Source organism: Oncorhynchus clarkii, chromosome 32, assembly GCF_045791955.1.
Source record: "Oncorhynchus clarkii lewisi isolate Uvic-CL-2024 chromosome 32, UVic_Ocla_1.0, whole genome shotgun sequence".
Lineage (NCBI taxonomy): Eukaryota > Metazoa > Chordata > Actinopteri > Salmoniformes > Salmonidae > Oncorhynchus > Oncorhynchus clarkii.
Genome location: NC_092178.1, coordinates 33,224,253 through 33,237,134, shown reverse-complemented (window position 1 = coordinate 33,237,134; position 12,882 = coordinate 33,224,253). Strand labels below are relative to the sequence as shown.

Here is a 12,882-nt window from a genome sequence, read left to right as displayed (position 1 = left end):
TGTAGAGGATCGTCACTCAATTGCAGGTGGGGTTACGGCTAACCCCACCTTGCACTATTTTCCAGGGGTGAGTCGGTTGAGAGCGGTTTCTTCTTCCTTGGTATAGTATAACAAGTGGCATAACCAAGGCTTTACTGCTGCACTTCAGGGGACTGAAAGTATTTCTGACTCCTTTTCTGGAGGCTAGTATTTCCCAGTAAATCCATGACTACAGCCAAATGGATTTTGTGTACACATAATATCCGTAAGTCTGCTACTGACACCTGTGTTGAATTCAGTCATTCAAATCCTACAGCACACCTTTATAAAATATTCATTGTTACTAAATCCTGTCCACAGAATCCGCAGACGGCAGCTGGGAAAGTTCCCGCATGACAAATACTACCGTTTACCGTTTACAGTACTTACTATATAGAATTATGTAGTAAACTGTAGAATACTATACTACACACTGTAGTATCCCTCGATTGTGTAGTGCTTGCTGTAGCATTTTGTAGTATACTGTAGAATACTACATTACACACTGTAATTTCCTTTGGTCGTGTAATGCTTACTATAGATGTTGTAGAAAACTGTAGAATACTATAGTAAATACTACATTATTATCCGCAAAAACACTGTAAATACTATTTCTGCAAAAATACCACACTTGTTTAACTATAGTAAATAGTACAGTATTTAAATTGTAAATACTCTGTCCATTCCCCTCCCCCATATCGCAGTTTGTGCCACCCATAAATGAGAAACCTACATGCCAAGTATAGACCATACTATTGTGTTCCCTACAGGTTATAGAAAAGAGTAGAAGCTCTGAACTATCAGTTCAGTCCCCAGTCCTACCTACCTACAGGTTATAGAAAAGAGTAGAAGCTCTGAACTATCAGTTCAGTCCCCAGTCCTACCTACCTACAGGTTATAGAAAAGAGTAGAAGCTCTGAACTATCAGTTCAGTCCCCAGTCCTACCTACCTACAGGTTATAGAAAAGAGTAGAAGCTCTGAACTATCAGTTCAGTCCCCAGTCCTACCTACCTACAGGTTATAGAAAAGAGTAGAAGCTCTGAACTATCAGTTCAGTCCCCAGTCCTACCTACCTACAGGTTATAGAAAAGAGTAGAAGCTCTGAACTATCAGTTCAGTCCCCAGTCCTACCTACCTACAGGTTATAGAAAAGAGTAGAAGCTCTGAACTATCAGTTCAGTCCCCAGTCCTACCTACCTACAGGTTATAGAAAAGAGTAGAAGCTCTGAACTATCAGTTCAGTCCCCAGTCCTACCTACCTACAGGTTATAGAAAAGAGTAGAAGCTCTGAACTATCAGTTCAGTCCCCAGTCCTACCTACCTACAGGTTATGGAAAAAGGACTCTTTTTGTATTTCTCCAGTAGGTTTCCTCAAAGAGAAAGCCTCCACTTCTATGTCAAAGACAATAAAACATAGTAAATACTACAGTAATGTCCACAAAAACACTACAGTAAATACTACAGTGTACTACAATCCGCAAAAACACTACATTAATTACTATAGTATATACTACAGTTTTCTTTCACTACAGCATTTATACTATAGTTAACTATAAATAATACAGTATACTACAGTGAATACTACAGTAGAGTCAGCAAAAACACTACAGTGAATACTATAGTATTAATACCAATGTATACTATAGTGTATATTTTTTTAAAGACATCCCCATATATTCTGTCTTGTTTAATTCCTAATTATAACCCCTTAGGACCTATTTTTGAAATGATACAACTTCCCCAGCATATTGTTATAGTAAGAGGTTTGTTGGACCTGATACAGGTATAATACAGTCTGATACTTTGTCAAGGCACCCCATGGTAAGCCTGACGGTGATAGGTCTGGTCCAATGGAAGTCATGTCGAGTGTGCAGCTCAGTTTCGTTGGTGATTTATTTGCTATACATTTCTGTGTGTATGACCATGACTGACGTACAGCACTCTTTCTAGGACCCACAGAGACAGACCTGTACTTGTACACTAAATTAAGAGGTGTTGAAAGGTTATTGAAAGGCCGGCCCAAAGCGTCAATGCTAGGCACCACTTGTCACTATTTGTCGCAATGTTGACCAGCAATCAACTGCACTATGCAGATGTTGTTTGTATCTGAGCGCTCATAGTATACATTAGATGCTTTTCAGATTCCACACAACAGATTGTTGGATTCCCACAAAAGATTTTGTTTCACTAATTCAATGATGTCTGATGTATGATGTCTATGTGCTTGTGGCGTACCATGGTAAATTACGTGAGAAAGATCCGCTTTTCAGATAAAAATGTTCACTAAACAAAGGTACAGTATGTGTATGGATGTATGGGTTCTACTCGATATTGCATATTGTCTCAAGCAGCCCAGCACCCCATTGCCATTGATCTGTGTCTGATTTCAGGAGGATGTTTTGTGTCAACATGCCCTATCCACTGTGTCATGAGCCTTTTCTAATTTTGGCAAAAGTCCATCCTCCACCCTCTCTCCTCCGTCTTCTCTACTCCGTGGCCTGGAAACCGATGAGTGGTTTGAGGAGACCTTTTTCAAAATCCAACTGAGAAAAGGCCATAGCATGGAGTTGCAATGTAGACCTTCACTTTGTGGAACAGATACACTACATGGCCAAAAGTATGGACACCCCTTCAAATGAGTGTATTCGGATATTTCAGACACACCCGTTGCTGACAGGTGTGTATAATCGATCACACAGCCATTCAATCTCCGTAGACAAACATTGTCAGTAGAATGGCCCACACTGACGAGCTCAGTGACTTTCAACGTGGCACCGTCATAGAATGCCACCTTTCCAACAAGTCAGTTCATCAAATGCCCTGCTAGAGCTGCCCCGGTCAACTGTACGTGCTGTTGTTGTGAAGTGGAAAGGTCTAGGAGCAACAACGGCTCAGCAGCGAAGCGGAAGCCACACAAGCTCACAGAACGGGACCACCAAGTGCTGTAGCGTGTAAAAATCCTATTTTCTCTGTTGCAACCCTCACTACCGATTTCCTAACTGCCTCTGGAAGCAACATCAGCACAAGAACTGTTCATCAGGATCTTTGCACAAGCTTAAGAACACATTCTCTGGAGTGATGAATCAGGCATCACCATCTGATAATCCAACAAACTAATCTGGGATTGGTGGATGCCAGGAGAACGCTACCTGCCCGAATGCATACTGCCAACTGTAAAGTTTGGTGGAGGAGCAATAATGGTCTGTGGCTGTTTTTCATGGTTCGGGCTAGGCCCCTTAGTTCCAGTGAAAGGAAATATTAACGCTACAGCTTACAATGACATTCTAGACGATTCTGTGCTTTCAACTTTGTGGCAACAGTTTGGGGAAGGCCCTTTCCTGTTTCAGATTGACAATGCCCCCGTGCACAAAGCGAGGTCCATACAGAAATGGTTTGTCAAGATCGGTGTGGAATAACTAGACTGGCCTGCACAGAGCCCTGACCTCAACCCCATCGAACACCTTTGGGATGAATTGGAACGCCGAATGCGAGCCAGGCCTAATCACCCAACATCAGTTCCAGACCTCAATAATGCTCTTGTTGCTGAATGGAAGCAAGTCCCCGCAGCAATGTTCCAATGTCTAGTGGAAAGCTTTCCCAGAAGAGTGGAGCAAAGGGGGGACCAACTCCATATTAATGACCATGATTTTGGATTGAGATGTTTGATGAGCAGGTGTCCACCTACTTTTGGCAATGTTGTGTATAAGAATTGCTTTAAAGGACAAACATGTATACTACAACAATGGAGGCTGCACATAGTGTCTTGGTAATAAGCAAACATGAATCATTCGGTTATTTGTGTTTTACATGGAACCTCACATTACCTGAACTGTATTATGACCAGTGGTGGAAAAAGTAACCAATTGTCATACTTGAGTAAAAGTATAGATACCTTAATAGAAAGTTACTCAAGTAAAAGTGAAAGTCACCCAGTAAAATACTACTTGAGTAAAAGTCTAAAAGTATTTGTTTTTAAATATACTTATGTATCAAAAGTAAATGTAATTGCTAAAATATACTTAAGTATCAAAAGTAGAAGTAAAAGTATAAATCATTTCAAATTCCTTATATTAAGCAAAGCAGATGGCTCCATGTTCTTTTTAAAATGCATGGATAGGCGGGGGCACACTCCAACACCCAGACTTTATTTACAAAAGATCCATCTGACCACATGTTCTCTTGATGAGTGTCACGTGTGCTCCCTCTCCGACCTCTAGGTCACCAGGCTGCTCGTTATGGCGCACCTGCGTGTCATCAGACTCACCTGGACTCCATCACCTCCCGGATTACCTTCCCTATATTAGTCACTCCCTTTGGTTCCTTCCCCAGGCGTTATTGCTTCTGTTCCTGTGTCATGTCTGTTCGTTGTTCGTGTCTCTTATTTTGTATTATGTTGTGTTTATGTATTAAAACACTCACTCCCTGAACTTGCTTCCTGACTCTCAGTGCACATTGTTACAATAAGTGCGTGAATTTCACAATTTTCCTGTTCTGCTAAGCATTCAGAATGTAAATAATGCTTTTGGTCGTCAGGGAAAACGTATGGAGTAAATAGTATTAATGTTTCTTTAGGAATAGGAAAAATATAAATAGTAAAGTAAAGTACATATACCCCAAGAGACTACTTAAGTAGTACTTTAAAGTATTTTTACTTAAGTACTTTACACCACTGATTTTGACATTATTCAGGTCTGAAACGTCATTATGTAATTCCATCAGTATGTACATAGATAAAGGTTAATCTGTTTAAATTGATGATGAGGGTTATGTATTGCAATTGTTGCAACCCCCATTACTAGCCTGTTCAACCTCTATTTCATATCGTCTGAGATCCCCAAAGATTGGAAAACTAACATGGTCATCCCCCTCTTCAAAGAGGGAGACGCTCTAGACCCAAACTGTAACAGACATATATCTATCCTACCCTGCCTTTCTAAGGTCTTCGAAAGCCTAGTTAACAAACAGATCACCGACCATTTCGAATCCCACCGTACCTTCTCCACTATGCAATCTGGTTTCCGAGCTGGTCATGGGTGCACCTCAGCCACGCTCAAGGTCCTAAATGATATCATAACCGCCATCGATAAAAGACAATACTGTCCAGCCGTATTCATCGACCTGCCCAAGGCTTTCGACTTTGTCAATCACCACATTCTTATCGACAGACTCAACAGCCTTGGTTTCTCAAATGACTGCCTCGCCTGGTTCACCAACTACTTCTCAGACAGAGTTCAGTGTGTCAAATCGGAGAGCCTGTTTTCCGGACGTCTGGCAGTCTCTATGGGGGTGACACAGGGTTCAATTCTCGGGGCGACTCTTTTCTCTGTATACATCAATGATGTCGCTCTTGCTACTGGTGATTCTCTCATCCACCTCTACGTAGATGACACCATTCTGTATACTTCTGGCCCTTCTTTGGACACTGTGTTAACTAACCTCCAGACGAGCTTCAATGCCATACAACCCTCCTTCCGTGGCCTCCAACTGCTCTTACATGCAAGTAAAACTAAATGCATGCTCTTCAACCGATCGCTGCCCGCACCTGCCCGCCCGTCCAGCATCACTACTCTTGACGGTTCTGACTTAGAATATGTGGATAATTACAAATACCTAGGTGTCTGGTTAGACTGTAACATCTCCGTCCAGACTCACATTAGGCATCTCCAATCCAAAATGAAATCTAGAATCGGCTTCTTATTTCGCAACAAAGCATCCTTCACTCATGCTGCCAAACATACCCTCGTAAAATTGACTATCCTACCAATCCTTGACTTCGGCGATGTTGTTTACAAAATAGCCTCCAACACTCTACTCAGCAAATTGGATGCAGTCTATCACATTGCCATCCGTTTTGTCACCAAAGCCCCATATACTACCCACCACTGCGACCTATATGCTCTCGTTGACTGGCCCTCGCCTCATATTCGTCACCAAACCCACTGGCTCCAGGTCATATATAAGTCTTTGCTAGGTAAAGCCCCGCCTTATCTCAGCGCACTAGTCACCATAGCAGCACCCACCCGTAGCACGCGCTCCAGCAGGTATATTTTACTAGTCACCCCCAAAGCCTATTCCTCCTTTGGCCTCCTTTCCTTCCAGTTCTCTGTTGCCAATGACTGGAACGAATTGCAAAAAATCACTGAAGCTGGAGACTCATATCTCCCTTGCTAACTTTAAGCATCAGCTGTCAGAGTAGCTCACAGATCATTGCACCTGTACATAGCCCATCTGTAAATAGCCCATCCAACTACCTCATCCCCATATTGTTGTTATTATTTTTTTTTTTTTGCTCCTTTGCACCTCAGTATCTCTACTTGCACATTCATCTTCTGCACATCTATCACTCCAGTGTTTAATTGCTAAATTGTAATTACTTCGCCACTACAGCCTATTTATTGCCTTACCTCCCTGATCTTACCTCATTTGCACACACAGTATATAGATTTTTTTCTATTGTGTTATTGACTGTACGTTTGTTTATTCCATGTGTTGTTGTTTGTGTCAAACTGCTTTGCTTTATCTTGGCCAGGTCGCAGTTGTAAATGAGAACTTGCTCTCAACTGGCCTACCTGGTAACATAAAGGTGAAATAAAAATAAAAATAAATCAATTGAGCCACTAAAACAATATCATGCAAATGAAACAATAACAGTGTAGGTTTGAAGACCATTGAACTGTTAGTTTGGAAAATATTGGCGTTGACATGTTCCTTACAAGATTTTCTGCTGTTTGATAGTTTTTTATCATATTCATTAGTAGACTTTATTGACCGTTTATGCAAGTGAATTAGAATATGTCTTCTTCCGTTTAGAATTGGAATGTTACATTTCTCACCTCTCCAGTTTGATTGTGAAAGGTGTCTGTCATGATTACAAAGTGGGTGAAATACTTACCCACAACCCACTGCTGGTCTTGTCTGATACAGGATCAAATACCTTGAATCTTGGCTTGATCTTTGGTTGGTGTAGTAGCTTACCAACCACCTGCTCCCCCCACCCCCGTCAGAAACTAACGTAATAGCTATCACTCAAAAAGATACATTCCATGCATTGTAATTACACTATGATAAAAGCCAAGTAATGTAGTATTAGATGTATTAGACAATAGGACATTATTTTAGTGTGTCATGTATGTGTTTATGAAAGTATGTCCATGTTTCTGTGTGTGAGAGAGTTGCGAGGTGGAGTTATCTCTTTGCCAGATGTCTGGATGCGGTCCAGAGGGAATTCATCCAAATGTAGACCCACGCTTCCTCTCTACGAGATTTAAAGTCAACATGTCGAGGAGTTTTGTCTTTCTGTATGACCCGTCCGCCAGGATGCGGTGAGATCCAAAAGTATTGGGACAGTGACAATTTTTGATTTGTTTTGGCTCTGTACTCCAGCATTTTGGATTAACGTGGATGCTACCATTACTTTGTGCCCAATAGAAATGAATGGTAAATCATTTATTGTATCATTTTGGAGTCAATGTTACTGTAAATAAGAATAGAGTATGTTTCTTAACACTTCTGCATTGTGTATTTTTTTATTTGTTTAAATTTCACCTTTATTTCTTTAACCAGGTAGGCTAGATGAAAACAAGTTCTCATTTGCAACTGCGACCTGGCCAAGATAAAGCAAAGCAGTTCGACACAAACAACAACACAGAGTTACACATGGAATAAACAAACATGCAATCAATAATACAGTAGAAATGGATGCTACCATGATTACGGATAATCTTGAATGAATCGTGAATAATGATGAGTGAAAACATTACAGAGGCATAAATATCATACCCCCCCCCCCCCCCCCAAAGAAAAATGCTAACCTCCCCTGCTATTGTAATGGTGTTGAGGTTATAATGTCTTGGAGGGTATGATATTTGTGGCTACAGAGCCAAAACAACAAAACATGTGGGACTGTCCCAGTACTTTTGGAGCTTACTGTACATTATGACACTTGAACTCTCCCACATTCTGAAACAATCAACATATGTTTATTTATTTTAAGTTCTTCTTTGATACATGACCATTCACATTATATTTATATATTTTCATAACATACAGTAAGTACCAAGTCAAAAGTTTGGACACACCTACTAATTCAATGTTTTTTCTTTATTTTTACTATGTTCCACATTGTAGAATAATAGTGAAGACATCAGAACTATGAAATAACATATGGAATCATGTAGAAAGCAAAAAAGTGTTTAAAAAAAATCTAAATAGATTTTAGATTTTAGATTCTTCAAAGTAGCCACCGTTTGACTTGATGACAGGTTTGCACATGCTTGGCATTCTCTCAACCAAAATAATTATTTTCTCAACGGTCTTGGAGTGCCCACATATTCTGAGCATTTGTTGGCTGCTTTTCCTTCACTCTGCGGTCCAACTCATCCCAAACCCTCCCAATTGGGTTGAGGTCGGGTGATTGCGGAGGCCAAGTCATCTGATGCAGCACTTCATCACCCTCCTTCTTGGTCAAATAGCCCTTACACAGCCTGGAGGTGTGTTGGGTCATTGTCCTGATGGAGAACAAATGATACTCCCACTAAGCACAAACCAGATGGGATGACGTATCGCTGCAGAATGCTGTGGTAGCCATGCTGGTTAAGTGTGCCTTGAATTCTAAATAGATCACTGACAGTGTCACCAGCAAAGCACCCCCACACCATCCCACCTCCTCCTCCATGCTTCATGGTGCGAACCATACATGCAGAGATCACCTGTTCGTTCACCTACTCTGTGTCTCACAAAGACACGGCGGTTGGAACCAAAAATCTCAAATTTGGACTCATCAGACCAAAGGACAAATTTTCACCAGTCTAATGTCCATTGCTCGTGGTTCTTGGCCCAAGCAAGTCTCTTCTTATAGGTGTCCTTTAGAAGTGGTTTCTCTGCAGCAATTTGACCATGAAGGCTTGATGCACGCAGTCTCCTCTGAATAGTTGATGTTGAGATGTGTCTCTTGTTCTCTGTGAAGCATTTATTTGGGCTGCCATTTCTGAGGCTGGTAACTCTAATGAACTTATCCTCTGCAGCAGAGGTAACTCTGGGTCTTCCATTCCTGTGACGGTCCTCATGAGAGCCAGTTTCATCATGGCCCTTGATGGTTTTTGCAACTGCACTTGAAACGTTTTTGAAATGTTTCCGTATTGACTGACCTTCATGTCTTAAAGTAATGATGGACTGACGTTTCGCTTTGCTTATTTGAGCTGTTCCTGCCATAATATGGACTTGGTATTTTACCAAATAGGGTTTCTGTATACCACCCCTACCTTGTCACAACACAACTGATTAAAAAGGAAAGAAATTCCACAAATTCACAAGACACGCATAATATGTTTTGATTTTTTAACAATTTTTTGGTTACTGCATAATTCCACATGTGTTATTTCATAATTTTGACGTCTTCACTATTATTCTACTGTTATGAATACTCAGGGAGAAAAAGGTCTAGAGTCACAGAGCGCGGCAGGTGTTTATTTCGCCCTCACAGATGGCAGGAATTGTGGTCACAGGCAGGCAATGGTCATACACAGGTAGGCAAACAGGCAGGTGAATCCAAACTGGGACTGAAGTCTATAACTGGTTCTCACAAACAAGCTAGGAAAAGGCTAAGTAGAGTCAAACAAACAATACCTCACAAAGGCACAAACAGAATGAACTAAATTAAATAAGGAGCTGATGAAACCAGGTGCGGTGCGTAACTAACACAGGTGAAATCAATGAACAAAAATGACAGACAGGGCTACGTTCAAGAACACAAAGAAACAAGGCTACGTTCAAGAACACAACAAAACAGAACACAAGGTTGACTAAGAAAATAAATGCAGAACCTTACATCTACAATGTAGGAAATATGAACTGTTACGTGCACATATACTGTATGTAATAATAATAGTATACATACTGCATGATATATATTTTCTTTAAAATATACACATTCAGAGCAAATTAAAATATCTTAAACTGTTGTTTTTTATTTTCCCAAAATAGAATGTTATCATCCTAACCTTACCTGAACTACATTTTCGGCGGGTCTTCACTCTAGTCCTTTGTTCATGAACATATGGGTAATGTTCTGTAGTCTCTCTTCCTCCTGTCACTTTCAGCTGTATGGGGAATACCGTGAGCACCCGGGTGGGTCTGGCCGGAGAGAGGCCACCCGACTTCTAACAGAGAGACAATGGAAGAAACACCACCACCATCACCATCACCATCACCATGGCCACCATCCACAGCATCACCGTGGCCACCATCACCACGGGCACCACCATGGCCACCACCACGGTCACACACATGGACACGGGCACCACAGCAGGCACAGGGGTCGGCATCACTCAGACGAGGTGGGACATGTACAAATGGCTACAGAGCAAGGCAACCCTTTGTCTATAAAGAAACGTCGCTCCTACTCAAAGTGCAGAGGTGAGAAGTCAGTGCTCATTAAAGTCGCAGATGTTAAAAGTGTCTTTATTGCCCCACAATACTCAGAGTTAATACTCAGAGTTAATGTTGCACTTTCAAAATTGTTAGCTTGTGATCAATAGTTGAACATGAACATTGACCAAAACTGGTTATTGTTGTATTAAAATCAAATCTGATTTTAGAATTGATGACATTTAAACACTGTATAGTTGCAAAGTATACATGTAGTTGAAGCTTTATTGTGAATTATCGTCTGTCATGTTGTTTGCTCAGACTGTGTAGCACGGGTACAGAGGTTCCTGGTCACCAAGCTGGGAGAGGACTGGATTTTTCTGGTGCTGCTGGGCATCTCAATGGCGCTGGTCAGCTGGACCATGGACTACACCAGTGCCAAAAGTCTACAATGTACTACAATACCCACAATGCAACACACACTAAACCATCTTGTTTTATGATGATGAGATATGTTTTCACAATGCTTGCATTCAAGCCACTGAACCGGCAATTCATACAGTTGCATGAATGCTTTTACAGCATAACTAGTTATCTAACAAGACACCTGGTTGCTTATTGTTGAGGGTTAGGCTAAGTGATTATCAAAAAGTGTTGCAAAACAGTTCAGCGGTAACCTGATTTGCAAAATGAATCTCGCAAAACAAACATTGCAAAACGTTATACTTGAAATTATAAATTATTTTTATAGTCATTACCCAAATTAGGGGGTTGAGTGAAGTTTGTGCAGTGGAATCCCTCAAAGCTCTGTTCTTGGACCGCTACTGTGCAAATGTTATATGGTACCTCTCAGTGATGTTATTCATAAACACAAAGTAAATTTTCTCTGATACGTGGACGATACACATCTGTACACTGTATAGCTTACAAAAGTTTGTTACCAAGCTGCCTTAAAATTTGATTTCAAGTCCAATCTGGATTTTGTGTGGAGTTTAGTTATTCTAATGTTACTTTAATCTAGTAAAGTATTTGGAACTCACAAATTAGTATTTAATAACTTGTTGTATAAGTTGTTTTAAATTTGCAACCAGGCTGGCTTAAAATGTAAAGTTGTGTCAACTTCCTATACAGTTGAAACAACTACTTTGAAAATGACTGACTAAGTCTTTGAAATTATATAATAGAGATTTCAGTAAGGAACATTACCCTCCCATCTGTCTCTTCACCATATGTGAGTTTTTCAGTGTACTGAGTAATGTCAACAAATCAACAGATCACTTCAACTGCAATGGAATTCTCAGCAACAGTGACAGAAACGTTTACCTTGTTACTTTTTTTTTTTTAATCTACCTTCAACTGAAGTCGCTCTGGATAAAAGCGTCTGCTAAATGTAAAAAAATATTAAATATAAAAATTAACGGTTGTAAAACATGCTGGGTATTATTGTAATGAGCTCGGCATTACACATTACGCATTAGAAATGTTTGCACATTTATACAAAATAAAAAAAACAGATACAACTTATTTACATATTCAGACCCTTTGCCAGGAGATTCGAAATTGAGCTCAGGTGCATCCTGTTACCATTGATCATCCTTGAGATGTTTCTACAACTTTAATTCAATTGATTAGACATAACTTGGAAAGGCACACACCTGTCTATATAAGGTCCCACAGTTGACAGTGCATGTCAGAGCAGAAACCAAGCCATGAGGTCGAAGGAATTGACCGTTCAGTTTCGTTGTGTTGAGACACAGATCCGGAGAAGGGTACCGAAACATTTCTGCAGCATTGAAGATCACCAAGAACACAGTGGCTTCCATCATTTTAAATGGAAGAAGTTTGGAACCACCAAGACTCTTCCTAGAGCTGGCCGCCCAGCCAAACTGAGCAATCGGGGGAGAAGGGCCTTGGTCAGGGAGGTAACCAAGAACCTGATGGTCACTCTGACAGAGCTCCAGAGTTCCTCTGTGGAGATGTGAGAACCTTCCAGAAGGACAACCATCTCTGCAGCACTACACCAATCAGGCCTTTGTGGTACAGTGGCCAGACAGAAGCCACTCCTCAGTAAAACGCACATGACCACACGATTGTCGTTTGCCAAAAGGCACCTAAAGGACTCTCAGACCATGAGAAACAACATACTCTGTTCTGATGAGTCCAAGATTGATGTCTTTGTGCTAAGCATCACATCTAGAGGAATCCTGGCACCATCCCTATGGTGAAGCATGGTGGTGGCAGCATCATGCTGTGGGGATGTTTTTTCAGCGGCACTGACTGGTAGACTAGTCAGGATCAAGGGAAAGATGAATGGAGCAAAGTACAGAGAGATCATTGATGGAAAGCTGCTGCATATGCGCTCAGGACCTCAGACTGGGGCAACAATTTACCTTCCGAAAGGACAACAACAATAAGCGCACAGCCAAGACAACCCAGGAATTGCTTCGGAACAAGTGTCTGAGTGTCCTTGAGTGGCCCAGCCAGAGCCCGGACTTGAA

At 41.0% G+C, this 12,882-nt stretch overlaps 1 protein-coding gene across 4 annotated transcripts in view; it reads left to right on the top strand.

Annotated features, from left to right (window-relative positions):
• LOC139391745 (chloride channel protein 1-like) overlaps window positions 1-12,882 on the top strand; it is a 37,511-nt gene that overhangs the window by 4,265 nt on the left and 20,364 nt on the right. For all 4 annotated transcript variants that reach the window (XM_071139251.1, XM_071139252.1, XM_071139253.1 and 1 more), the window contains exons 2-3: window positions 10,117-10,432; window positions 10,706-10,837. In XM_071139251.1, coding sequence (XP_070995352.1) covers window positions 10,117-10,432; window positions 10,706-10,837 — 448 coding nt within the window. The remainder of the gene's footprint in view (window positions 1-10,116; window positions 10,433-10,705; window positions 10,838-12,882) is intronic.